This window comes from Lagenorhynchus albirostris, chromosome 15, assembly GCF_949774975.1.
Source record: "Lagenorhynchus albirostris chromosome 15, mLagAlb1.1, whole genome shotgun sequence".
Taxonomy (NCBI): domain Eukaryota; kingdom Metazoa; phylum Chordata; class Mammalia; order Artiodactyla; family Delphinidae; genus Lagenorhynchus; species Lagenorhynchus albirostris.
This window is the reverse complement of record NC_083109.1, coordinates 49,359,665-49,386,900: the sequence shown is the minus strand read 5'-3', so window position 1 is coordinate 49,386,900 and position 27,236 is coordinate 49,359,665. Positions and strand designations below refer to the sequence as shown.

General features: G+C 52.1%; 1 protein-coding gene across 6 annotated transcripts in view; it reads left to right on the top strand.

Annotated features, from left to right (window-relative positions):
- Positions 1-2,854: 2,854 nt before the first annotated feature.
- Positions 2,855-27,236, top strand: part of NPRL3 (NPR3 like, GATOR1 complex subunit) — a 33,141-nt gene continuing 8,759 nt past the window's right edge. Inside the window, exons 1-7 of one of the 6 annotated variants that reach the window (XR_009535149.1) lie at positions 2,855-3,141; positions 7,465-7,534; positions 11,874-12,003; positions 13,250-13,324; positions 17,967-18,120; positions 19,288-19,369; positions 26,692-26,829. Coding sequence is in view for 5 of the 6 variants with exons in the window: in XM_060122632.1 (XP_059978615.1) it covers positions 3,024-3,141; positions 7,465-7,534; positions 11,874-12,003; positions 13,250-13,324; positions 17,967-18,120; positions 19,288-19,369; positions 26,692-26,829 (767 nt within the window). In the remaining variant the exon portion in view is untranslated. The remainder of the gene's footprint in view (positions 3,142-7,464; positions 7,535-11,873; positions 12,004-13,249; positions 13,325-17,966; positions 18,121-19,287; positions 19,370-26,691; positions 26,830-27,236) is intronic. The other 5 variants (XM_060122632.1, XM_060122636.1, XM_060122633.1 and 2 more) reach the window with 5 other exon arrangements.

Genomic DNA, 27,236 nt, shown 5'->3' with positions numbered 1-27,236 from the left:
TAGAGGTGTGGGTGCTGGCAGGGAGGAGTCTGAGGACATACCCTGCAGTGAGCAGAGGCTGGGCCTGGGCACATCATTGTTCAGGAGACCATTTGTTCCCACTGCTGTTACTGGTGGGGAACCTGAGGCCCAAAGTAGGGCCAGCCTACCCTCGGTCCCTCTGGCTGCCGGCACCAGGCTGGATTGGCCAGGGAGTGACCATGAGCCCTGGTTTCCCTAACAGCCCAGTGAGGCAGACAGACAGACAGACATGGACTGAGATGCTGCCAGTGAAGGTGATGTGGGACTCGGACCCCGCTTCCTCCAGTCCAGCCCTCTGACAGCCCTGCACCTGGGCCTTGGGAAGGGTTGTATCCAGGACCTCTGGGAGCGGGGATCCTGGTGAGCTCCCATCACCATTCATGGATTCCAGTGCTTGTTACAATAAAAAGACATTAGCCACACAGCCAGAAAAATAAACAATGGATACTTTTGTGAAGGTTGCTAGCAGGGAGAGGGCCCTGAGTGGGTAATTGAGGAATGATGGTTTCTCCACGTCTGGGCCTTCCCCCAGTCCAAGGACAGCCAGGTTCTGGGGCCATAGGAACATCCAATGGGGCAGCAGCATGTCCAGGGAAGTCGGAGGAAGGAGGCCTGAGTCAGAGTCCTGGTTCTTATGTCTGGGCACCCGCAGATTCCCAGCACCCCTGTGGGGAGGCCCCCATTACCACAGCTAGCCCATCTACCCAGCTCTCCCAACCTCACATCCTGCTCCTGTGCCCTTGTTTCCATTCTGGGGACATTCATGGGAACTGGGGGGGAACTCAGAAAACTTTTATGATACATAAAATCAATATATTCTAGACTGGGAAAAAGGCTTGCAGAATCTGTAACAGAGGGTAACTAACCCTCACAAAATAAAAATACATCAAAGAAGGACAAACAACCCAAAAGGAAACATGAAGGCAATTCTTAGGCTCTGGCAAATAATCAAGTGATAGTTAGTTCTTCTCCTCAGTAATAAAAAAATGCAACATAACACACTATTTCCTTTTTTTTGAAATTTTGGGAAAAAATAAAGTCCATGCTATGCAGCCCTGGGCAGGGCAATATGTTGGTGGGCAATGTCTGAGACATTTCAGATGCATGTACCCGTTATCCTGGCAGATTCAACCCATGAATCTGTCCTGCAAAATACACGTGTGTCATCTTCAGTGCAAGAGGTTACTTTGGCAATGAAAATCTCATTCCTTAGCCCATTGGTTACTTTCTCATGCATCTGATGTGCTTGAAAAGATTTGGAAACAGTTGCAGTAGACTGTTCACTACAGTAATCTCCGGGGGAAGACTGGGATGGGGTGGGTGGGGTGATTTTTTTTTTACTTTTTAAAAACAGCTGTACTGTGAGATAGAATTCACGTATCATACATTCCACCCATTCAAAGTGTGCAGTTCAGCGGGTTTTAGTATATTCAGAGAATTATGTGACCATCACCACAATTTTAGAACACTTTCATCACCCAAAAGAAACCCCATCCCCATTAGCAGTCACACACCCCCAACTACCCCAGCCCCAGACAACCTAATCTACTTTCTGTCTCTAAGGATTTGCCTATTCTGGACATTTATATAAATGGAATCATACAGTATCTATTTTTTCAAGGTTCACTCATGTATCGGTACTTTGTTCCTTTTTATGACTGAATACTGTTCCATTGCATAGATTATACCTTATTGGATTCACCTATTCATCAGTTGGAGGACAGTTGGGTTATTTGCACTTTTTGGCTATTATGAATAGTGGTGCTATGAACACAGTACAAGTTTTTGAGTGGATGTATGTTTTAATTTTATTGGGTATATGCTAAAGAATGGAACTGCTGGGTCATATGTGAACTCTGTTTAACCTTTTGAGGAACTGCTAGGCTGTCTTCCACAGTAGCTGCATCATTTTACATTCCCACCAGCAGTGTCTCAAGATACCGATTTCACCAACACTTGTCATTTTTCTTTTGGATTATAGCCATCCTAGTGGGTGTGATGTGTTCTCTTTCTGGTTTTGATTTGCGTTTCTCTAACGAGGAATGATGTTTGAGCATCTTTTCACGTACTTCCAGGCTACTTGTCTATATTCCTTGGGGAAATATCTATTCACATCTTTTGCCCACTTCTCAGTTGGCTACTTGTCTTTTTCTTGTAGAGTTGTAAGAGTTTAAAATATATATAGTCTGGATACAATTCCCTCATCAGATATATGACTTGCAAACATTTTCTCACGGTTCGTGAGCGCTCTTTTAACTTTGTTGGTCTTGTCCTTTGAAGCACAAAATTTCGCAACTCTATTCAGGACAATTAACTTCTTCTTTGGTTGCTCGTGCACTTGGTGTCGTATTTAAGAAACCTCTGCCTAGCCCCAGGTCACGAGAACTTAACCCCCGTGTTTTCTCCTAAGAGTTTTTTTACAGGGTCAGCTCTTACATTTAGGTCCGTGATCCACTGAAGTAATTTTTTTTTTTTTTACTTTTTTATTTTAGTCCTTTATGTTTCTAAGAAAGAACTTTCTGCCCAAGCAAGTGTTCCTTTTATAACGAATAAAGCAACATTTAGAGAAAGATTCCTTGAACCGTACGACTAACCCAGCCACACAGTCCCACTAGCCTTCCCGCTGGCTCTTCTCCCCACTCCAGAAAGGGGCCGCGTCCCGCATGCGCACGAGCACAGCACCCAGAGACGGCCTCGCGCCTGCGCACACGGCAGCCTGCGCCTGCGCAAACTCCTTCGGCCCGCGCGCAAGCATTTTATGCGCGTTTGCCCCGTGCTGTTGCGCGAGTCTCGCGAGCGTTGCCGGCCGCGTTAGGGGGAGCGTGGTTTGCGTCACTGTCGCGCGGGAGACGTCTGCTTGGCTCCCCTCGGCCCCCGCCCCCAACCAGTCCTTAGAGCGCTCTGTTCCGCGTCCGTGGCCCGTCCACCGGGGGGTCCCCACCGCCCCCCACTCCCGTCCCGGCCTTGGCCCCGGCCCGACCCCTCCCCAGGCCCCCGGCGGGATGGGGGACAACACCAGCCCCATCAGCGTGATTCTGGTGAGCTCGGGGAGCCGGGGCAATAAGCTGCTGTTCAGGTACCCATTCCAGAGGAGCCAGGAGCACCCGGCGTCCCAGACAAGTAAGTGGGCGCCGGGCGGAGGGCCTGGCGCCGCCTCCCTCGCCGTTAGCGGAGAAGTCGTTTCCTTTTTCCTTCTCCTTATCGTACGGGCGGTGCCTTCTCATCACAGAGTGTTGGGGAAGGATAGAAAAGTAAAAAGAAGCAGGGAAAAAAAAATCACTCATAGTTTTAGCATGCCAAAGCCACTCCTGCTAACGTTTCATCGGTGTCTCTGGCCTTTTAAAAGAGCTAAAGCACCGTATGAATGTATTCAGCTTGCATTAAGTACGAAATCCAGGTACATCGGAAGTTTTCTTTGACCTCTTCCCCCCAGTTCTGCTGCTCCTCCCTCGCTTGCAGGGATCACCACTTACCATGTTCATAATTGTTCCTCCTGTACATAGACACCAAATATACCTCCATAGAAAAATAGTTTATTGCTTTGGGTTTTTTCCCCCTCTCACATAGCTGTATTGTTCTCAGTCGCTCTTTTTTCCATTGGGCCATCTGCCTTGGAGCATTTTCCAACCTAGTAAACAGATCACCTCCCTTTTTGGTTGTACACAGCTGCCTGGTAAGAACATGCCCTTTCCCTATGGGTGGACGTGTAGGTTACTTGCAGTTTTTCACTATCATGAATGTTCAATTTGTAATTTATGTGATTTAAAAAATTACTTTTTAAAAAAATACATTTCATTTTTGGCTGTGTTGGGTCTTCGTTGCTGCACACCGGCTTTATCTAGTCACGGCGAGCGGGGGCTGCTCTTCGTTGCGGTGCGCGGGCTTCTCATTGTGGTGGCTTCTCTTGTGGAGCACGGTCTCTAGGCACGCGGGCTTCAGTAGTTGTGGCACGTGGGCTCAGTAGTTGTGGCACGTGGGCTCTAGAGCGCAGGCTCAGTAGTTGCAGCGCGAGGGCTTAGTTGCTCCGTGGCATGTGGGATCTTCCTGGACCAGGGCTCGAACCCATGTCCCCTGCAGTGGCAGGCGGATTCTTAACCACTGCGCCACCAGGGAAGCCCTAAAAATTACTTTTAAATTTCTAACTGTGGTACAAAGTTTTAAAGGTACAAATGGATTTAGATTATGAAAGGAAAGTTCTTTCATCGATCCTAGCCACCCACATCCCCTTGTAGGGTCAGGTGCTGTTACCATTTTCTTGTGCATCTTTGCGAAACCTTCTGTGTAAATACAAGCATATACATGCATTGTTTTATTTTCTAAACACAAGTGAGCACACAATTCACACTGTTCTGCCCTGTTTTCATTTTCACTTTACATCTTGGATATAGATTCAGAATTATCAGAATCATGGGAGGAATTTGCTGTGATTTAGTCATCCAGTCTTCTGTTGATGGGCATTTAAGTTGTTTCCAATCTTTTGCTAATACAATGTGAATGTCCTTTATGGATATATATTTTCACTCTGCAGAATATATGATCAATTCACAGAAATGGGGTGTTCATATCCAAGGGATGATCGGCTGTGTTTTTTTGTTTTAATTTATTTTATTTTTGGCTGTGTTAGGTCTTTTGTTGCTGCACGCGGGCTTTTTTCTACCTGTGGCGAGCAGGGGCTACTCTTTGCTGCGGTGCATTGGCCTCTTATTGCGGTGGCTTCTCTTGTTGTGGAGCACGGGCTCTAGGCATGCCAGCTTCAGTAGTTGTGGCTCGTGGGCTCCAGAGCGCAGGCTCAGTAGTTGTGGTGCACGGGCTTAGTTGCTCCGTGGCATGTGGGATCCTCCCAGACCAGGGCTCGAACCTGTGTCCCCTGCACTGGCAGCCGGATTCCCAACCACTGTGCCACTAGGGAAGCCCCTCCGCTATGTATTTTTAATAGATCAGATTTTTCTATGTTTGTTAATGAGATAGGTGAAAAATTGTATCTGATAGTAGTTTTAATGGGCATTTGCCTTCCAGCTGAGAGTGATCATGTTTTCCTGTTTTCAAAGCCATTTGGATTTCCTTTTTCGTGAACCACCTATTCATAACCTTTGCCTAATTTCCTCTTGGATTGCTTGATTTTTTTTCTTTACAGATTTGAAGGAATTTTTTGTATACTTAGGATAAAAATAGACCTTTTTGACAAAGCTGTACATATTTAGCCAGTTTGCCTGTGAGTTTTTTTTTTAATAATAAATTTATTTATTTATTTATTTATTTTTGGCTGTGTTGGGTTTTCGTTTCTGTGTGCGGGCTTTCTCTAGTTGCAGCGAGTGGGGGCTACTCTTCATCACGGTGCACGGGCTTCTCATTGTCGTGGCTTCTCTTGTTGCGGAGCACAGGCTCTAGACACGCAGGCTCAGTAGTTGTGCCTCACGGGCTTAGTTGCTCCGTGGCATGTGGGATCTTCCCAGACCAGGGCTCGAACCCGTGTCCCCTACATTGGCAGGCAGATTCTTAACCACTGCGCCACCAGGGAAGCCGTGCCTCTGAGTTTTTATTTTTATGGAGTCGAGTTTTCAGTCTGTTCTTTCGTGGTTTCTGAGTTTTGTTACACATAGAAAAGCCTTCTGCTCTCCAAGATTATTAACAAAAGGAGTCTCTCATGTTTTCCCGTGGAATGTTTATCTTCTTGTTTTAAAAATGTGTTTCTTTTGGTGTAAGGTGAAGGCTCCTCCCTGGAGCTGGTATTTTCTGGGCACTTGCTGAGAGCTGTGTGTATGCCCCCATTTGCCTCCTGGAGCCTTGTGGGGCAGGCGCTGAGATGGATGAAGAAAGATGTGGGAACATGCGGCCCACACACGGCTAGAGAGGGGTTGGCTCAGAATCAGTATAATTTTCTCTTCCGTGTGGCTGCCTAGTCCCAGCATCATTTTATGGACTCATTCACGTTGCCCTCCTGATTAGTTTTGCTGCCTTCATGGCATACTAAATTCCCATGTTTATTTGAGTTTGTTTTCTGACTTTTCTTACCTCTCCCAATAATCTATCTATGTGTGGGTTCCACACAGATGAATTATTGTAACTTTATAGTGTGTTATACCATCAGGTAGGATTAGTCATTTATCATCACCTTTCTTCTTAAGCATCATCCTGGTGTTTCTGCTTGCTTTCCTTGTAAACATTAGCAGTGACTGTGTTAGATCCCACTCCCAAGCCATTGCTATTGTTTTGGGGGTCACATTAAACATGGTGATTCAATGGGGAAAACGGGATCTTTATGTTGAATCTTCTCATTCAGGAACATAGTCTGTCCTTTTTTCATCCTCATCACCCTTGTTAGCATTTCTGTTTTCTTCTTGGGCTTCTTGTACGTGAGAAACTTGCCTGTGATAAATGTCCTTAAGTCTCTCTTTTTTTTTTTCTTTATTTTTTGGCTGCATTGGGTCTTCGTTGCTCCGTGCGGGCTTTCTCTAGTTGAGGCGAGCAGGGGCTACTCTTCGTTGCGGTGCACGGGCTTCTCATTGCAGTGGCTTCTCTTGTTGCAGAGCACGGGCTCTAGGTGCGTGGGCTTCAGTAGTTGTGGCATGCAGGCTCAGTAGTTGTGGCTCACGGGCTCTAGAGCGCAGGGTCAGTAGTTGTGGTGCACGGGCTTAGTTGCTCCACGTCATGTGGGCTTGAACCTGTATCCCCAGCATTAGCAGGCGGATTCTTAACCACTGTGCCACCAGGGAAGTCCCTGTCCTTAAGTCTTTAAATGTTATTATTTGGGTAAGATATTGTTGTTTTTGTATATGAAGGATATTGCTGTATGGACATTTAAAAATTCTTTCTTTTACCTGTGCTTTTTCCAGCCTAGTTGCCAGCATACACTGAGAGCGTGTGTGTGCGCATGTGTGCATATATATATAAAATCCCTTTTTTTTTTAACTTAACATAGTAGCAAGAACATTTTCCATGTTATCACAGCTTCTTGGAAACTATAATTTAAAACTTTTTTTTTTGTGGCCGTGCCATGTGACATGCAGGATCTTGGTTCCCTGACCAGGGATTGAACCCACGCCCCCTGCAGTGGAAGCATGGAGTCTTAACCACTGGGCCACCAGGGAAGTCCCAGTACCATGCTGTTTTGATTACTGTAGCTTTGTAGTATTGTCTGAAGTCTGGGAGGGTTATGCCTCCAGCTCCATTCTTTTTCCTCAGGATTGCTTTGGCAATTCTGGGTCTTTTATGGTTCCATATAAATTTTAGGATTATATGTTCTAGTTCTGTGAAAAATATCATGGGTAATTTGATAGAGATTGCATTAAATCTGTAGATTGCTTTGAGTAGTATGGCCATTTTAACAATATTAGTTCTTCCAATCCAAGAGCAGAAGCCATCACTTTTAATGGTTCAACAACCTTCCTGTATGTGGATGGATCCTGTTTTCTTAGCTATTTTCCCCTTTTTGCCTTCACTCAGGTAAGCCTCGTAGCAGATACGCTGTCAACAGCACCAGAGAGCATGCCGAGGACCAGGACGGCGACTCCAGGTACGGGCTCTGCATTCACTCCGTGGCGGGCCTGGCCCTCCCATTGACCCAGATGTTTTTTCCCCTGAGGAACCTCGTGTTCTCTTTTCCACTTGGTCGGGGGTTTCAGGCAGACAGAGGTGGGGATTGTGTTGCCAGTCTCTGGCTTTCTGCCTAGTTTGGCTTTATGGTCCTGCTGTGGGCTGTGTGGTTGGTAGGGCAGGTTGGAGAACAGATGAAGCCGTGTCCCTGCAGGACATTTATCTCCCATGAGAGGAACGTGCAGGACAGCAGATCACAGTGCTGTCCTCAGACCCTAGTCGTCAAGCACGTGTCCAGAGGTCAAATGTAGGTGCTTGGGTGCAGCACAGCCTGTCCAGGTGGTGAGGTGGCCTGAGAGCCAGGGCTGTCGTGACCCTTGCTTTTTAGGGCCCGGATGAAAGGCAGGTCCTGTTCCTTCCTGTGCATGCTACCCCTCTTCTCTCTGGGAAGTGCTTTCTGGGTGGCAGCCTTGAGAAATGACCACTTCTGCCTTCTTATGTTCATTTTAAAGCTTAATGAATTGTAACTCAGGCCCAGATGAAGGAGAAAAGATTGTAAATTGCCAGTCCTGCGTGAGGTAACGTCTGTGGGAAAGTAGCTTAGGTCCCCATGCTGGGCCCTCGCCATGCAGTGCGTTAGTATGGTTTCCCTCAGTTCTCTGACATGGCACCATGCCTGCCATAGTGCTATGTACTTCCAAGAGGGGATTGTATCCCTTTGTGTAAGGGTGTCAGGGACCTCTGGCATGACCAGTGACTGTCTAACATCCATGTGATGCTTGGGCTTGGATGCTGTTGTGTGTGCCCATTAGAGGCAAAAATGTTCCCATGGGGTTTATATGACACTTCTCTGGGAGGCAGGGATACAGTGGGGCCCTCACATCCCCGACAGGGCATACCTCCTGGGTGTTGGAGGTGCACAGAGCATCTGGGAGCCCCCAGAACGGGAGGGGGCAGAGTCGAGCTCTCTTCCGTGCTGTCCCTTCTTTTTTTGGCCAGGTCAGAGAAAAAGCCCTGTTCCCAAGTGTCTCAGCAGGAATGGAAGGTCTTGACTTGTCTTCCAGCTGGGCTGATTCATCTTTCTAAATGTGTTTTCTTTCTTAATCTCTAAATGTTAGTTTTTGTAGCAGCGATTTTATTGTGTTACAGTATATTTACCAGACCTTTCACCATCAAAACAAGGGAAAAGTATTTTTCTAAATTTTGGAAACAACAAACAAATATTGAGGGAATTCCCTGGCGGTCCAGTGGTTAGGACTTGGTGCTTTCACTGCCAGGGCCCAGCCTCAATCCCTGGTCAGGGAACTAAGACCCCTCAAGGCACGTGGCGTGGCCAAAACAAACAAACAAACATTGACACTTGTTTTTGTTTCAGTTTGCTATTTATGGCAGTTATGTCATGATGGACATAGCTGTCTTTGTGCATGTTATGTCAGCAGATGCTGTATAAAGTATAAAGCCACTCAAGTGTTTTTTCTGTCATCAGTCTGTAATATTAAGCTCTGGTGAGTGGATTTCTCTGTGGGCCAGACTTGCTCAGACAAGCAGAGTGGCCAAACAGCAGAGGGACCTCCCTGAGTGGCCACTTAGGGCAGTGTGGCTTTTAACTTGAGCAGCACCTGGCTTTCTGGTTGGCTGCTTTTGGAGACCCCGGCCTCTCTGGGCCCAAGCGGGGAAAGCACTTTCTGTTTGGCCTTTGGATTTGGACATTTATAGTCGTGAGCTAGGCCACCACTTCTTGCCTCTGAATCTCAGTCCCCATCCCACAGCCCGGCTAACTTAGGTTCCTGGAATGGTGGCTGAGGGCCAGGGCTCAGGCCCATCTGAGGCTCTTCGTGGCAGAGCAGAGGTTTTTGGTGGAGATTTTTGGATATCACAGTAAAAAGTGAAGTCTCTGGGGTGGCGGGAGGTTGTTTTTCTATCTGTTATTGGTGTGTCCTGAGTCAGTGGGTGGCAGAGTAGAGGGAGGTGTTTGTTCAGATAGGGCGGGTAGTGTTGGCACTGGGTCAGGCTCTAGGGCAGCAGTGTTTGTTAGGTTCCACCACGCTGGGCCCTCTGTCACCCTAACTGGGCCCTCAGATGCGGCTTCCTGGGCAGAGTGAGCCACTGGGGGCTTTTGAAGAAAGCATGTAACGATTCTGGTCTAAGACACTGGAATCTTCCATCTCTGGTTTAATCACTCCAGGGAGCAGTATTCCAGGGAGGAGACACCCACAGGGGAGGCCAAGGGCTCTGGCTGTGGGGGCCGCATGTCCCAGAATGTCTTTGATGGTATCGGTGTCAGAAGGTCTGACCGCAGCCCAGACTGTGCAAGTGGAATGGCAGCCCATTCTGACAGACCCTCTGCATCTGGTTTGTTTGGGAGCCACAGGGCGACTTAGGATGCCTAGAAGACCACGTCAGTTCTGGAGGAAGGCTGGACACCAGCGTGACCCCCCCCAGGCTCCCCACCCTCTGGAGGGGAGAGGCTTGGGAAGTCCCGGGCTTTGTCTTGCTCGGTGCAGGTCGAGCGTAGCCAGGCCCTTGCTGCAGGTGGCTCCGAGTCACTCCTGCATCGGTTGGTGAGCCCTGCAGTGTGCGAGGAGCCAGGAGCCAGTGGCCCCTCTCCTAGATCTGTTTATCCTGGAGGTGTTTGCTGTTTTGGAGTTGCAGCAGTGTGCAGCACTCTTCCCTTCTCTGAAGACGAGGGTTCTGGTGTGAAGTGCTTCCCTCCCCCTAGAGCAAGGGCCTCCTGGAGAGAAGTATCTGGTGTGGTGCCCATTCACCACAGCTCCTCGGGAAAGCCCAGGACTCAACGCTGAGTGTTTGTCCTTGGTGGGCTCTTTAGGACAGAATGCGGCCCCAGGGAGGCTGGAGCCCCTCTCAGCACAGCCTGTCCTCCGACCTGCATGATGGAGATGCTTTCCCAGGTGGAGAAATGAGCACAGGACTTGTCTGCCTTCTGGCTCCAGGTTAGACACGGTGCATCCGAGTTTCCAGAGTGGAGGCCCCGAGCCTGGGCTCTGAGATAAGAGTCTGCACTGTCCTCTCCTCCCTGCAGTGACTCTCCCTTATCTGATCCCCCCCGCAGGCCCCCAGGCAGGAAGGAGACCTAAAGGTGCAGAAGAGCCTGGAAAAGGGGCAGTTTTACAGGGATCATATCCAAACTGATCTTACCTGCACCCAGTCATTCCTCCTCCATGGTGTCCAGCCCTGTCCATCCCTCCGTCCATGTCAGTCAGTGGGTCTGCACATCTAGTGCGTCTGGAACCTTTCTTCCCTAATAAAAGCTGGAAGGTTTAAGTGTTGAGGGTAAGGGAAGGGCCCGGCAGCCGAGCTGTGAGGAGAGTGATCAATACGCTGCAATTCGTGCTTCCCCTCGGCCTTCGCACAGCACTGAGGGGTGGGGGTCCCGGGAGCTGAGGGGAGCAGCCCAGCACGCCTGGGCCATTGAGGAGGCCCCCAGCCTGACAAGCCACGCAGGCTCCCGCAGCTTCCTCCTCTCCGGGCAGGTGCCTTGCTCCTCCTGCCTTCCCAGGTGGGCGGGGGCCAGGGTGGCAGCACGCACCTTCCGCCTTGTAGTTCTGGTGACTTTGCGACCCTAGTCTTGGGGATTGCTTCAGAAGGGAGACTGTCGGGGGACTTCCCTGGTGACGCAGTCATTGAGAATCTGCCTGCCAATGCGGGGGATGTGGGTTTGGTCCCTGGTCTGGGAAGATCCCACATGCCGCGGAGCAGCTAAGCCCGTGAACCACAGCTACTGAGCTTGCGCTCTAGGGCCTACGTGCCACAACTGCTGAGCCCACGTGCTGCAACTACTGAAGGCCGCGCACCTAGGGCCAGTGCTCCGCAACAGGAGAGGCCACTGCAATGAGAAGCCCATACACTGCAACGAGGAGAGGCCCCCACTCGCCACAACTAGAGAAAGCCCACGCACAGCAGCAAAGACCCAATGCAGCCAAAAATAAATTAAAAAATAGGGACTTCTTGGTGGTTAAGACTTCGCCTTCCAATGCAGGGGGTGCGTGTTCGATCCCTGGTTGGGGAACTAAGATCCCACATGACTTGGGGCCAAAAAACCAAAAACATAAAACAGAAGTAATATTGTAACAAATTCAATAAAGACTTTAAAAATGGTCCACATCAAAAAATAAATAAATAAAAAATAAAGGAAAAATCCCCAATGTCCAAAAAAAAGAAGGGAGACTGTCAGAAGTTTCCAGGTCAGCAGTGGGGGCAGAGCCACCCTGCGCGCAGCTGCCCCCTACCCCTGGGGCAGCAGGTCTGGTGCTGTGGCACTTGGTTAACTCTTTTCCACTCTACCTTTTTTTAATTTTAAGGTTTTCAGATGTCATTCTGGCAACAATTTTGGCAACCAAGTCTGAAATGTGTGGGCAGAAGTTTGAACTGAAGATTGATAACGTGCGTTTTGTTGGGCACCCGACGCTGCTGCAGCACGCGCTGGGCCAGGTACGCCCTCCCTGGGCTGACGCGGGCCTGTAGAAGGCAGCCCCGTGCAGCAGATCCCATCAGGTGCTTGCCTAGCTGCACCTCCTCCTGGGCCCCGAGGGCCTTGCCCTGGTGTCTCAGCCCCTGCCCTTAGCTTTTGCTGTTTGCGTCCAGCCTTTCTCCTGACTGTGGCCTTCTACTTTGTAGATATGATGCCGGTTTCTGCGGGGAGGCCAAGAGAACGAGTTAAGCAGCGTTTGTCAGATTCTTGAACTTTATATAAAGTAGTACAAGCATTTCTTCTTCTTAAGTGATATCATAGCCAATATTGTTATTAATTTAGCTCTTACTGTTGTGCCACACCCTCTCTATGCGTTCTCTGATGGGGCCTGAATGCACTGTTGTTACCCAAGGGAATTTGCACACCAGAAGCTGCCAGTCAGTCCTTTGCACACAATGTCACTTAGATTCTGAAGGGTTTTGATGTGACAGCACAAGACTTAGCTCCACTTACACAATCCAGAAATCCCGTGAGGGTCTGGGTTGTGGTCCTCGGATCTTCTCCATGACTAAGCCCACAGGAGGAGCTTCTGAGACATGGAGGCACCAGGGCAGGGGGCCGTGGCTGAGGAGACGGCTGTGGTGGCACCTATGCTGCTCAGACGGGCTCAGCCCCACTGATGGGCTGTGGGTGACGGAGGGGAGCTTTGGCAGTACCGGCCTGGAGACCTGGAGGGACAGGGATGGTGACAGGCCTGATTGAGATGGCCCAGGGCCTCCTCTGCCCTCTGGTGGCAACACTTGTAGGCAGCTTGGTGTTTGGGCCCTGGGCTGGCTGGGTGCCCCAGCGGCAGTCCTGTCTCTCCTGGGTGGGAGCATTGTCCTGAGTACTTGTCCTGCCTGGGAGGACTCAAGTGGGCACGGGGGTTGGCGTGGGGAAGGGAGGGTCTGCTCAGGGAGCACTCCAGCCACTTGAGCACCTCTCCACCTTTTCTCCTCTGGGCACCTCAGCTCACTCGAGGTGACTGGGACAGTCTTGTCACTTTGGGTCACAGCACCTTCCTGCTCCTTTCTCCACTGTGACTGTCTGTCCATGCAGCCAGCACTTGCCTGTGCAAAGGCGCTGGTCGCTTATCAGAGACCTAGGGCTCTGTTTTTCTCTGGTTCTGCTGTATTCTGGAACATTTTCCTGCCTGAAGTAATAGCTCTAAGTGCTTTTCTTGGGAGGTGGTGGCTCTCATTCACTAGCACTGTGCCTCTTTCACAGGTCTCCAAAACAGATCCATCTCCGAAGAGGGAGGCTCCCACCATGATTCTTTTTAATGTGGTATTTGCACTGAGGGTGAGTGTATAAATGGCTGAAGAGCAGATCAGGGAGGCGGGGTGGGGAGGAGGGTTGGGGAGGGCGGTGGGGAGGGGGTGAGAGGGCAGAGCTCATTTCCAGTGACCGTGTTGTTGACTTAGAGCTCAGACCGCTGTGGGCATGGCACTGGCCCTCCTGGGGGCTGGAAGAGTCTAACTTCATTGTTCCCTCTTTTTTCTTTTTTTTTTTAAGTAAAATATACATAACATCAAATTTACCATTTTAACCATTTTAAAGAGACATTTTGGTGGCATCTGGCAGCAGTGTTGTGTAACTATCACCACTATCCAGTTTTTGTTGCCCCAAAAGGACACCAGTTATTCCTCATTCTCTCCCCTCCCCCAGCCCCAAGAAACAACTAATGTGTTTTCTCTTTCTGTGGATGTACCTGTTCTGCATGTTTCATATAAAAGGGATCCTACAATAGGATCTCTGGTGTCTGACTTCTTTCACTTAACATAATGATTTTGAGATTCATCCATTTTTTTATAATCTTTTTTTTTTAATTGAAGTGTGGTTGATTTACAATGTTTCAGGTGTACAGCAAAGTGATTCAGTTAGGTATATATATGAACTATCTTCAGTATCTTGTAATAATCTATAATGGAATAGAATCTGAAAAAGAATATACATGTATATCTATAGATACATATATATCTCTACTGCTATACAGTAGGGATATATAGCAGGTCCTTGTGGGTTTTTAAAAATTATTTTTAGTTTTTTAAAAAAATAATCTTTTAATTGAATCATCCATGTTATAATGTATATCAGTACTTTATTCCTTTTTGTGGCCCAATCATATTCCATTGTACGATAGACCATACTTTATCTGTTTATCTACTGGTGAACTTTTGGTTTGTTTCTACCTTTTGGCTATAAGAACAATGCTGTTAAGGACATTTGTGTACAAGTTTTGTGTAGGCAGGTTTTCCTTTCCCTTGGGGTCGATAGCTAGGAGTGGAGTGCTGGGTCACGTGGTGACTCTATGTTTAACCATTTGAGGAGCTGCCAGGCTGTTTTCCACAGCAGCTGCACCGTTCTACATCCCCACCAGCCGCACCGTTCTACATCCCCACCAGCCATGTACGAGGGTTCCAATTTCTCTACATCCTTGCCAACACTTGTTATTTTCTGATGTTTTATAATTAAGTGTAATTATTTCTTTTGGCAGTTCCCAGCACTGTCTGAAGTTGTGTTTTCACTAGTTACAGGGAATTTCTTTTCAATAAAGCTGTCAAAATACAAGGGATCTAAATAAATATAAAAAGCACCCCTGGGTAAGGACTGGCTGGTATTACTATGAAGGGACTTTGAAATTTAGGAAATGTATATATTCCATACTGTTAAATAATGGCATTCCTCAGACATATCCCACTATCGGTTTTCACCAAAGAATCCAGTAGTTCTTTCTGGCTGGGCACATGTGAGCTGCACAACGGCTTTTGTACAGAAGTGTCAGTGAGAAAGTGGCTAGATCTTGGTGACAAGGAGCAGTGTGCTCTGTACCCTTTGCTGTGGCGCGGGTGAGCCTGAGCAGGAGGGAGCCTGTCATATCAGGTGCCTTAGTCTCAGAGTGTTTTTCCCACTGAAGCTTTTCTGTTGTGGAGACCACAGGTCTCACTGAAGAGTTCAGAATCAGAATAACGCTAGGGAAGAGCTCCTAAATGGGGCTTCCTCCTCTCTGAAGGGAGCGTAATCCTTAAAACTGGCCCACCTTGTTGATAAAGAAAGAGCTGCAAGTTAAAACAAAGCCAGCTGTTCCTGGTGGCTGTCCCGGGGCTTGAGGTTCCGAGAGGAGACTCTTACTTTCTGCTTTGTGCACTTCCATAGTGTTTGCATTTTCACAGTGTCCCTTTATTACTTATATCATTACGTAATACAGACATCCACAAAGAGAACTCAAGTTAAAGACAGACAAACCAAAACCATGACCAGTGCTCTCCGCCCATCAGCACTGATAGCCCCTGTGGGGTGGGCCATGAGAAGCAGCCTCGGCCCCACCCTGGATGTTGCTGGCAAGCCCTCATCTCTGGGGAGCAGGGTGTGATAGCGGAGTGTATGACACCCATGGACACGACAGTCAAGAAAACAGGCAGATTTTAAAGTTGTATGAAGATTTTTATAATAAGTAGGCTGGAAATAATCCTGGTATCCAGTAGTTGGGGAATGATTAGACAGGATAGTGGTTTTACACACTGGAACGTCCTGTGGCCACTGAAGATGAGAAATGGGGGCGAGGCCAGACCCTGGAGCGGGTGGGTGGCTCACTGCCAGGTTAAAGCAGTGGGAACAGGGTAGTGTAGGATTTCAGAGCACAGAGGCCGTGAGGTGAACAGTGGGAGGAATTTAAAATAGCATAAAGGGTGGGCCAGTTTTTTCTTCTTTTCTGTAGTTATTTTAAAATGTGCATGCTAAAAAAAAAATGTGCACCCTTTTTACTTTGAAAAGTTGTAAACAAACCCTGAGCTAGTGACAATAGATTGATGGTCCTTGCACACCTGTCTCTGAGATCCCACAGCTGCTGCCTTGCACCCTGGCTCCATCTGCCCCCAACCCATCGCTCAAGTATTTCAAGACAAGCCTCAGACCTCATGTCTGCTCACCCCACACACTTCAGGAGGCGTCTCTGGAAAAGGGGGGCAGCTATTTTATACCATACCTGACAGAGCTCACCGTAAGCTGGTATCAGCTAGTACCTGGTCCATGGAAACGTGCCCTAGTTGCCACAGCGTTTTTTCCCGTTGACCTGTCTGAACCTGGGTGAAAACCAGAAGCCAGCCCACACAAGCTTGGGGCTTGTGTCTCCAGGTCTCTGACTCGCCCCTCCTTTGTCCTGTGAAGGGTCCACGGTCGGACCCATCTCAGTGTGCAGTCAGGCTTGCTCCATGTCCGTGTGTTTCCCGCAAGCTGAACGTTAGCTCTGAAGGCCTGACTGGATTTGGGTACAAGTTTCAGGGTGAGAAAATCTCGCAGGCAAATCCCTACACTTCACTGTTGCTTCACGTTGGGTGTGGGGAGAGTGGGTGTTTCTCAGAGCTCCATTCAGGGCTGGCACATCCTGGGTGGTCGCTTTCTCACTGTGGCCCCACGTAGCCCAGGCTCTGTGGGCACCCTGAGCCAAGCCTGGCCTGTGCAGCCGGTTGGGACACCCAGGCTCGCTCCATCCTCGCTCATCCCGGAGTGTGAGCGAGCGGCCCCAGACGCCTGACTTGCGACACCGTTGTGCCCTAGCCAGTAGGAGCGTGATGGGGGATGAGGCTCTCAGGTGTGACTGGGCTACTTCTTCAAGGGAGTAACCACGCGCCCAGGTCATTCTCCTCTCTCTGCTTTGCTGCGGGGAGGAATTTTACACAGATTTCTCTAAAATCTAAAGCAGAACATTTTGTTCTGAGGCAGTTGTGTACACCCTATACCCCAGACCCTCCGTCCCGTGACCTTGCGGGGACACTTGAGGGGCTGTCCTGGGCTTGGGGCAGGGCTGCTGCCCGTAGGTGGGCCCGGAGTGGAGTCAGCCCTCAGCCCTGTCCCCGCACAGGTGTGCTGCCTGGGGTGTGTTCTGTTTGCGAACATGGGTCTGTAGGAGCTCAGAAAGTGTCTCCAGCTCCAGGTGGTGAACGGGTTTACTGAGTCAGGTCAGGGTCTGGCCCAGGAGCCTGGCTGTGGACACTCACCACAGGGCCCTGCCTGTAGATAACCGGGGGCAGGGCGACCAGAGGTTCTAATCATGGGCACCACTGCTCCCACCTCCACCCACGGGATGACTCAGCTGTTCTGGTGGCCTCCTGGAGCGCTGAGTCACTGTGGCTGGTTATCTGCTCCGTGTCCCATCTTCACAGACCCCACAGCTGCCTGCCCCACCCTTGGCCTGGGTGGATGCGCCCGCCTGGCCTGGCTGTGGCCCCTGATAGGTCCCAGAGTGAGCATGGGCGCGGAGGGAAGGGGATGGCCTGGCGCCTCCTGGCTTCTCTGTTAGCCAGGGTCTCAGGAAGAGCTGTTTACACTGAGGACAGGTCTTCACTGAACAGTGGGCCTGGTGCTTCTGTTTCTCACACTGTGTCCTTGTTGTAACATGGGCTGTGTGACCAAATTCTCACACAGCCGATCCTGTCCACTAGCACTCAGTGGCACATGGGTGACCGCAGACACTGCCAGGGGTTTTGCTGTGTTCTGAGCACTTGACATGTTGACTGATTGCTGAGAGAGGGGCCACTGTTCTCCTTTCTCAGATGAGAGCCTGTGATCCGGGGTCGCACAGCAGGTGGCTGATGGGATCTGTGCCTTCCATTGTGCCACTGGGCTGCCTCTGTCACGTCCAGAGTGGATGCCTGAACATCTTCTGCCTTCCTGCATGGCCCTGGCCTGGGGCCCTGAGCATGGGCACCTCTCTCTGCTTGTTAGAAATGCCTGTGCCCCCCCTCCCTCCCCACCGGGGACCCCCATGGAGCCATCTGTGTTCCGTCCAGGCGGCCGGTCCATGCCCACGTTGCTGGGACAGGCCCTAGAGGGGACCCGGGACTGGGGACAGTGGTGGCACCCAGAGAGGGGCTCTGAGTGTTGCTGTATGTCCTCCCCGAGTGCATGTGCTATGATCGGGTTGGCTGTGGCCTCTCTCCTGCAGGCCAACGCTGACCCATCGGTGATAAACTGTCTGCACAACCTCTCCCGCCGCATTGCCACCGTGCTGCAGCACGAGGAGCGCCGCTGCCAATACCTCACGCGGGAGGCCAAGCTGATCCTGGCGCTGCAGGACGAGGTGTCTGCCATGGCTGACGGTGAGGGCGGCGGGCGGCTTCTCTGGGCAGGGACCCCATTGGGTGGGCCGATGTGGAAACTAATGGTCTGTATGGTGGGCTGAGCAGCCCTGGGTGCACAGGAAGATCCCCAAGGGACACAGCTAGACCCAGATTCCTGAACTGATGTTCCAGGAGTGGCTTCCCAGCCCAAAACGTTCCCCTCCCCCCAGGCCCCTGCACGGTGGCTCTTCCTGCAGGTCAGGCACCGCCTGCCCCGCCCTGGTCCTGCTGGACAGTCCCCTGAAGCAGGGGACATGCAGAGGGGCAGCAGGAAGATTGAGCTGGTGGGGGGGGTAGTTCTTTGCTTTCACCTAAATTGAAGGGGGACCCAACTGAGTTATCAGCTGACCAGTTATTAAAAGTAGTGTCTGATGATAGATCCCCATGAGACTTTGATGTACTGTCAACATTTCAGAGCAGAGAGTTGCCCACCTGTCACAGCCTGTTCACCTCCGTCTTCTCGGATCAGCACCTCCATAACAGAAGAGAAAACTAGGAACAGATTTGCCAGTGAACCTGGGCTAATTTTAGCAATAAGTAGAAGTGTACATGAACTCTGTCACTTGGGTGCATTTTTTCAGTAAAAGTTATCTTTTGATGTTTGACAGTTAGTTGTCAAAATGTGTAATATATTTGTTTTGCCCAGTTATGTACTAGCTAATAACAATCCAGAAGTTTTGTTTTTTAAACATTCTCTTTAGAATCTGTGACTTTTTCACAGGAAATTTTTAAAAGTTCAATTTAAGTACATATATTTTTTGTTAGACATTTATGAGAAAAGATTAACAAGAGACTTTGGATCATGAAAATAAATTGCACTGGTGTAAGTGTGTGGGGGAAGGAGTGGGGTGAGGCAGGGAGTGATTGGTCTGAGGTGGGGGTGGCTCTGGCAGCCTGCGGGGAGCCTGCAGGGTAGCTGCAGAAGGGTTTCTTCCTGTGAGGGCTGTGGCTACAGGGTCAGGTTGGGCCACTGGTGAAGGGTAAATCCAGACATCCCGTATAAAGACGGTTGAGCACACCAGTGGAGAATTTCCTGATGTTTGGTTTACAGCCACTTAAAATTCTTTTTAGGTTAAGCTTGTCTTCTGGCCTGTGCAAGCTCCTCGCTGTGCAGACTCTGAGTCCTTTGTGTTACAATTCTTGCAGCAAATGATGGGCCTCAGTCCCCGTTCCATCACATCCTGCCCAAGTGCAAGCTGGCCAGGGACCTCAAGGACGCTTACGACAGGTGAGACGGTGGTCTGCTTCCCATGGGCCTCCCCGGGCTAGTGCCATTTCCCTGCTGTGCCTGAGATGGGGGGAGGCTGGGGAGGAGCCCCGCTGGGACGGTCACCTCCAGACTTGTCTTTAGCCAGAAAATGAAGCTGAAGAAAGCTGAGCATGGGACCTGAAATGCACGGTGATGCTGACTGAGCGCAACACCGTGCCAAGTTCCAGGCCAACCTTCGTTAGGCGCGGTCACGGTCGCCACCTCACCCACGAGGAGACTGAGGCTCGGGGGCTGGGGCTGGGGTTGGCTCTGCTTCCCCCGCACCGGGGTCGTGGGGGTTTGGGACCCTGAGTGTGTGAGGGCAGCAGGCGTTGGAGACACTGCTCATATTAGTGGCTCAGCACCAACTCTCTTAAACGTGGACCAGCAAGGCACTTCTCTTCTTTTTTTTTCTTTTTTTTGCGGTACGCGGGCCTCTCACTGCTGTGGCCTCTCCTGTTGCGGAGCACAGGCTCCGGACGCACAGGCTCAGCGGCCATGGCTCACGGGCCCAGCTGCTCCGTGGCATGTGGGATCTTCCCGGACCGGGGCACGAACCCGTGTCCCCTGCATCGGCAGGCGGACTCTCAACCACTGCGCCACCAGGGAAGCCCCACTTCTCTTCTTTTTAAAGAGCGTCCGTGTGGCTCTGACCACTGCTCCCTGGCCCTGGGTCTGCAGTGGGGATGGGATGGGGAATGGGGGTGGGGGGCTGTCTGCCCAAGTGCACCTGGCCAGTTGGCTCACCAGGGGCCTCTCAGGGCTGAGGGGACCTTGCAGCACCAGGCATGTTGCTGGACAGATAGTGTGTAGGTGCAGGCCTCTCTCCTCTCCAACACCCCCAACTTCCCCACATTCTCCTCTGCTCCCGCACCTCCCCCGCCCCGGCTTTCTCGGGGCTTCGTTCTGTCCAGTGGACCCACATTCCCTGCTGGAGGTGGACCTGATCTGAGAGCTGGGGCCACAGCACCATCGGGGATCTTCACTGCAGCGTGTGGGACCTTTAGTTGCGGCGTGCGGGATCTAGTTCCCCTACCAGGGATTGAAGCTGGGCCCCCTGCACTGGGAACGTGGAGTCTTAGCCACTGGACCACCAGGGAAGTCCCTTTCTTTTTTTTTAATGTTAATATTTTTTCTGATTTCACCAATGATATGTGTTTATTATAGACATTTGGGAAATATAAAAAAATATAAAGGAAATAAAAATCATCTATAATCCCATACCCAGTGATAATCACTATGACCTTTTGGTAAGTTTCCTTTTTTTTAACTTAAGCCTTTGAAAAGGTCACCTGTCCTTTGAGTTTGAAAGTCAGAGCACAGAGTTTCTTTCCCGTTGCACCCTCGCCAGGTTTCCTTCCTGGTGGCAGGGTGCATTGCATCAGGCAGCCGAGTGTTGTGCGCCCTGTCGCAAGGTGCTAAAGCACATACAGTGAACCCTTTCGTAGCCAGAGCGCATTGAGTGCACGGTTTGCCCTTTACCTCCTCACTTTAACATGCAGCTTACCGACAGATGTCTGTCTGTTGGTAAATAGGGACTGACTTCTTGCTGCGCAGCTGCCTGCCCCCTCCCTGGGGCATCATTGACTCCAGCTTTTGCTGCTGAAAGACGTGCTGCTCAACTATATGCGTGTTATTTTGTGCGAGTGCTTGTGCATCCATGAGATAAATTCCTAAAAGAATTGCCGGGCTGAATAGGTCAGGTGTGCGTGTCATTTGGAGGCACTTCCTTCTGTGGCTCGGTCTGCATTCCCATCAGCAGCACCTGAATCAGCAGCACCTGAGCTTTGCCAGCACAGGGTCTTGTGAGCTTTTGGGTTCTGCCCACCGTGATGTGTGGAGGACGGGGTCTCAGGGCAGCTTTATCTGAACGCAGGTGTGCACGACTTCACGTGTGGAACATCCCTGTTTCCTTTTCTGTGAGTGCTCTGCTCCGACTCCTCACCTGTTTTGTTTTTTTTTCTTTTTTGGCCCAGCTGCACAGCTTGGGGGATCTTAGTTCCCCGACTAGGGGTTGAACCTGCGCCCTCTGTGGTGAAAGCGTAGAGTCCTAACCACTGGACCGTCAGGGAAGTTTTCCCCCCTCACCCGTGTTCTGTTGGGAGCACAGGTGCCTTTATGTGGGAGGGAGAGCTGTCCTTTGGGGTGTGCGTCCGGGCTGGAGTTTCCGTTTCTTTATTTCGGTGACCTCTGGGCGTTGGGGGAAATCAGAGCAGCATGAAACGCCCCTTGCTGCATGATTGCCTTGGTTTCTGGTCCCTCCTGCTCTGGAGACCTCTTGGCGAAGCCTTGGTCTTGACCCAGAACAGATTTCTGGTCTTGTAGTCTGACCCTGTCTCTTTTTATCCACATGATCACATGGCAGTTTTTCCTGCAGTAAGAGAATTACTGCCCTCTGGTCTGGGTGGGCTGGTATGAGAAACCCCTTCCTTGGAAACTGTTGCCATTTTCTGAGTGGGAGTTTGCATGCCTCAAGTAGGATTAGAGTACAAGCTAAGTTCACGCTAACGTGGAATTACAATAAAAAGCAAACCAGAACCAGACTTTATATTTCTAAGTGAATAATGAGCTGTGATTTCTTAGGTTTGAATTGTGTTGGAAAGTTGGAGGGAATGAGGCCCTGGAGAGTTGGCTGCTTCCTTGGTGACCTGCTGGGCCGGCCGAGCTGGGGCTTGGGGCAGCCCAGCACCCTCTAGTGGCACTAGTTCCAAGGACAGGAGTCAGCGTTTGCGGCAAAAACAGCTGCCAGGGTCCACCATTCAGCACTTAGATTCCTTCCAGAACCGAGGTGTGTCAGTTTCCTCCAGGTGAAACCACCCCATCCTTCCTATTTCCAGACCTCACTCTGACCAAGTGGGGTCTGGAAACAGGCTCCTAGGTCCTGGGTCCGGCCCCAGGGAAACCGGCGGTGCTTCTCCCGCAGGAGTCCCGGGGGCATCTGTGTCCTCCCCGTCCCCTGTCCCCGCCTGGCAACAGCAGCGGCTCTGAGACTTCCCAGGAGCCCCGTGGTCTGTGGCCTTCCCTCTGACCCACCAGGTCCATGTTGGCCTCGAGGGTCTGGCCTGGCCCACTCTGCTCCTGCAGGGTGGACTGCACCTTGGAGCTAAGAAGGGGAGGCTGCGCAGGTGGTGGGGAACATACAGCTCTTTCCTGGTGGAGACTTGCTGGCTGACCCCTGGGAAGGGTGTTCTCAGAGCAGAAGTGAGAGGCTGGAAGCTGTGAGAACTGGTTGAGGTTAGGGGTTGGGGTGGGACTTTGCAAAGGAATGGCTCTGGATTGGCTGCTTTAATTAAAATCCGGGTTTGTGGTGTGGCCTGGCGGTCCTGTGACCCGGGACTTAGGCGCCTGTGGCCGCCTCAACTTGCCCAGCACCTGTGTCTGCCTGTGCAGCTTCGTGACTTGAGTGACAGCACCCCATGAGGTCAGGGACATCCCCTCGCTTTCTGTGACACAGCCCTCGTGCTCGGCATGTGGTTGAAGGGATGAGTAAACACGAGTCCCCTTGATGTGGATTCCGTGGGGCTCAAAGGAGTGCTTGTTGAAGAGTTCTCAGAGCTGACAGGGCCTGTGGTGGGCCCGGGAGGCTGGGAGCCTGGGGAAGCCACCCAGGTCCGGGCCTGCGGGCGGTGCTGTGTGCGCTGGGGATGCTGCCTCACTGCTGCCCATCCAGAGCAGGGGTGGGCCCACAGACACGTCTGCAAGTATCCTGGGCATTTCAGTCCCTGTTGCCATGAAACGCACTTAAACCTAAACTTAAACATTTCAAGGTTGGCCTTTTGGAGCCCACCCAGACCTCGTGGGTCATGTGCAGTTTCGTCCCAGTGCATGTTGTGTTTGGACCAAAGGGTGTAGGGCTGGCTTCGAAGGTCTCTGGCCTGGGGCAGGAAGAAGGGTGACCGGTCCGAGGCTAGAGGAGGACGTTAGGTTAGGAATTGAAATTCTTTCTAGGATGCTGAGGTGTGAGCTGATGAAATGAGCTGGTGCACAGTCATCTGGGGTGTGAAAGATAAGAGCTTGTTGGAAGGCCGGTGTGGCCGCCTCAGGACGCGGGCTCTGGAGGAGCATCTATCTCAAGTCGCAGGCGGGGCGGCGTCTCGGAGCTGTGTGAGGGGCCGGATAAGCCTCACACGGGGGCAGTGTTTTTCCTCAGAGTTCCCAGACCCAACCGTTAACTGCTGGCAAATGGACGTGAGAGCTTCCCAGGACCCATTTCGGGCCCAACTTCTACTCTGCTAGTCTTGTCTTAAAGCTGCACACACTTGAGAAACAAGGGCAAACATCTCTCTTTCCTCCTCCTGACAGACCTCAGCACAGCTCCGGGCTCACCTCTTGATGGCGGTGGGGTTTATAGGACATTCCCAGTGCGGCGCCCTCCCTCCTGGCTTGTTCCAGGGTGTCCTGGGGTTCGCCTGGGCCTGCAGCTGGCCCTCGGGTGCTGCTGGAGATGGCGCTCAGGGTCCGCACGCTACAGAGCTCCGTCTGTTTGTAAAGAGGCACCGGCCTCAGTGCCAAGTGCCCCACGGGAGGCGGTCGCCAGTGTTGGGAACACGGAGTAAAGTCCACGTGGAAACTAGGGACCCAGGGAGGGCGTGTCTCCCCCCAGAGAAGAGGACCCCATGCCAGCATGTGCCCAGACTGTGTGGCCAGGGCTCTGGGGACAGTGACATGGTGGAGAGTCTGCACAGGCCTTGACTCTTCGTTTCCCTGGTACCCAGATTCGGCACTTGCAGCTGAGTCTCCATGAGGCCTGTCCCAAGCCCCCTCCCAGCCCATACACACCCCTGCACCCTCCCCCCATCCCTTTTCTTACCACTCTCTTGGGCTTCTCGTGTTCACACAGTTTGCTTACGATTCCCTGTGTCTTTCTCGGCACCGCTGAGTGGTAGCCCCCAAGTGCAGGGCTGTAAATTGTGCCCCAGGAGCCCGAACCAGTGCTTGGGGCCTCTGCATGTGCCGTGTGGCTCGACAACCTGCGCGTGGCATCCCTGGGCTCCTTGAGGAGCCCACACGGCTACCTCTGAAATGAGAGGCCTCTCAGTGTTTACTTCTGACTCTGCGGCATTCATTCTAGCAGGCACTTTGAGCCGTGTCCTAGAGGGGAGCTCAGAGACAGGAAGACCTTGATTTTAAATCCACCAGCCTTTCCGAGCGGGGTGAAGTGAATGGAGGAGGAGCTGGCGCCCAGTTTCCCCTGCCTGCTTCCCTCATACATAGATGCTGAGAGCATAAATGTTGCCCAGGCAAGTGGAGCCACTACCCTGGGTCCCCTTCGTGTGACTTTTCATCCCTGAAGACGCTGTTTCCCAGGGTTTGACGTGAGCCGTCCAGCCCACAAAGGCCCTTGGCCAAGGAGTGGGGACGCTCCAGGAGCCTCTGTCTGCTCAGGTGTACTTGCTTCCTTCTGGAAGAAGCCAAGAGCGGTGTCCTCCACTGGGACCTGGGGAAGGACCCGGGGTCTCTTCCCCAAATTGTGACAGTCACCAAACCTGTGCCTGGGTTTCACCTTAAGGGGCTGTGTCATCAGCAATGGCCAAACCTTTGCCCTCCAGACTCAGCTACAGCCTGAGCTCAGAGCCTAAGACCGTCCCTTGACGGGGGCTCTTGGGGGCCTAGTTCTCCTGACGCCCTGGTGGCAGGACAGGCAGAGGGAGCAGACGCCGGTGTTGGCAGGAGTCCTGGGGCAGTTGAGGTCACAGACGTGCTCTGTGTTCTTCCCACGGTCCTTTGCCTGTTGCCCATTCCCTGCTGGAGACAATGAAGGCTTATTTTTACATTTGAAACTGCTGACCATGGATTCTGCTGTCCGTCTGGGCGGAGCTGTGGGGAGAGGCTGTAAGAACGGCCTGTGGGTGCGGGGGGGGGGGCGCCGCGGGGCCACCTCCCAGCACCCTGCATCTGTGTGCCTGAGAGCCCTGAGACCTGGGCGCCAGCAGGGCCAGCAGAGTGGGGCTGGAGTGTGACAGGGAGGGTACCCCGGGCAGGGCAGGCGGGCCTCAGCTGGGCACAGACCCCCTTGCCCTCTGCTCCAGCAGTCGCTCCCCCCACGTCCACACCAGGTGCCATGCCACGGAGCCATGGCCCCAGCTTTGTGTGTGGTCCCCCTGCACGGCGCCGCTAGGAGACTGTTCTCCTGGCAGGGTCTTCCTGAGAGATGGTCCCCCCAGAGCGGACACATGTTCCTCGGGCCTTTTCCTTCCTCCATTCAGGAAATGCCCTCAGTGCCCCCACGTACCCCACCATTACCGGTTGTACGGTGAGCAGTGCACCTTGTGACTGAATTCTGGTCGGGAAACAGCACTGACCAGGAGACGGCAGGTCGTGCTGCTGCCCAGTGCACAGGACACACGGGAACTGTGAGCAGCCTGTGGGGCCTGGCTCATGGTTGAGCCACTGAGAAGGTGGCGCTTGAGTTGAGATCTGAAAAGGGGGGAAGGAACCCCGGGGCACCTGGGGGAGAGTGTGTGGCCAGGGCAATTACATGGGCCTGGAGAGCCGCAGGGCAGCCTATTTTGCTGGACCCATGGGAGGTGGGGAGGAGACAGGGTCGGAGAAGAGTGGGCAGGTCCCACAGGGCTCCGGCACTCTGGGGTCTTGGTTGGGACTGCTTACGTGGGAGCCCTGGGGGTCTGAGTGGAGAGGGCGGACAGAGGGGGCCGGAACGGAGAAGGTCTGGACTTTGTCCCTGCCATGAAGCAGATAGGATTGACAGATGGTTTGAGGTGGGATGTGAGAAATGAGGGTCAGACACAGAGTTGCCATGTCTGGCCTGAGCAAGGCCAGGGCTTGAAAGAACCAAAGTTCCATCACGGAGACGAGGGAAGCCGAAGGTTTGAGCCGAGGCTGGCATTGGCGGTGGCCGTGGAGCCCCTGGGGCTGCTGGTGTCTGCAGGGGAATGGGCCCCTCCCCGGCAGGGCCTTGCTCTCCTGCTCACCTCTCCCTTTTGGTGACAGGCCCTGCCCTGCCAGGCAGCCTGCTGTGATGGAGCCTTCCTCAGGTGTGCAGAGGCGGCCTCAGGATACCCCTGGTGCACTGAGCCTGTGGGACAGAGATGGGAGCCCTGGCTCTCTAGTTGGACTAGAGATTCCAGGGCTGGCCAGGAATACAGTTTTTGTGGGTGTTCCTAATACTTTTTCTTCTCTTACACATACTGAGGTCCGGGACAAGATGCTTTCTTGCTCTGGAAGTCTCCCCCTGCAGTTTCCTCCGTGTGCTGGGAGGAGGCGCCCTCAGGGGTGTCTGTGTGGCTTGTGTGCACGGCTGGGAGCTGCTATGTGGGTGGCTGACGGCCCGCTCTCTGCAGCTTGTGCACATCTGGCGTGGTGCGGCTCCACGTCAACAGCTGGCTGGAGGTGAGCTTCTGCCTGCCCCATAAGATCCACTACGCGGCCACGAGCCTTATTCCCCCCGAGGCCATCGAGCGGAGCCTGAAGGCCATCCGGTGAGTGCCAGCCCCACGCACACCCTGCCGGGGCCCTGCTCTCCTGTGTCCTGAGGTTTACCAAGTACTTGGTTCCAAAAATCGTCTTTTCCTCTTCCTGCCACAGAAATTGGCAGGTAGGGCGCTGCTGTTTACAGAGTAAAAATACACGCTTTTGTGTTCAGTTTTATCTAGAGATGACCACCCCAGGTTCCCCACGGGCCCTGTCAGCACTGCCTGGCCAAGCGGGGCGCTGTGCTGCGGTCCCAGACGAGGACCTGGGCAGGGCTGTGGGGCTGAGCATCATGGCAGGGGCCAGGAGCCAACCACGGGAGACGTTGTGTCTTCATGGTGTTACTCACCGGACCTCCTGCTCAGATCAGAACTTGTGAGATCTGTTTCTTCATGTCACTGATTTCCTTCAAGGA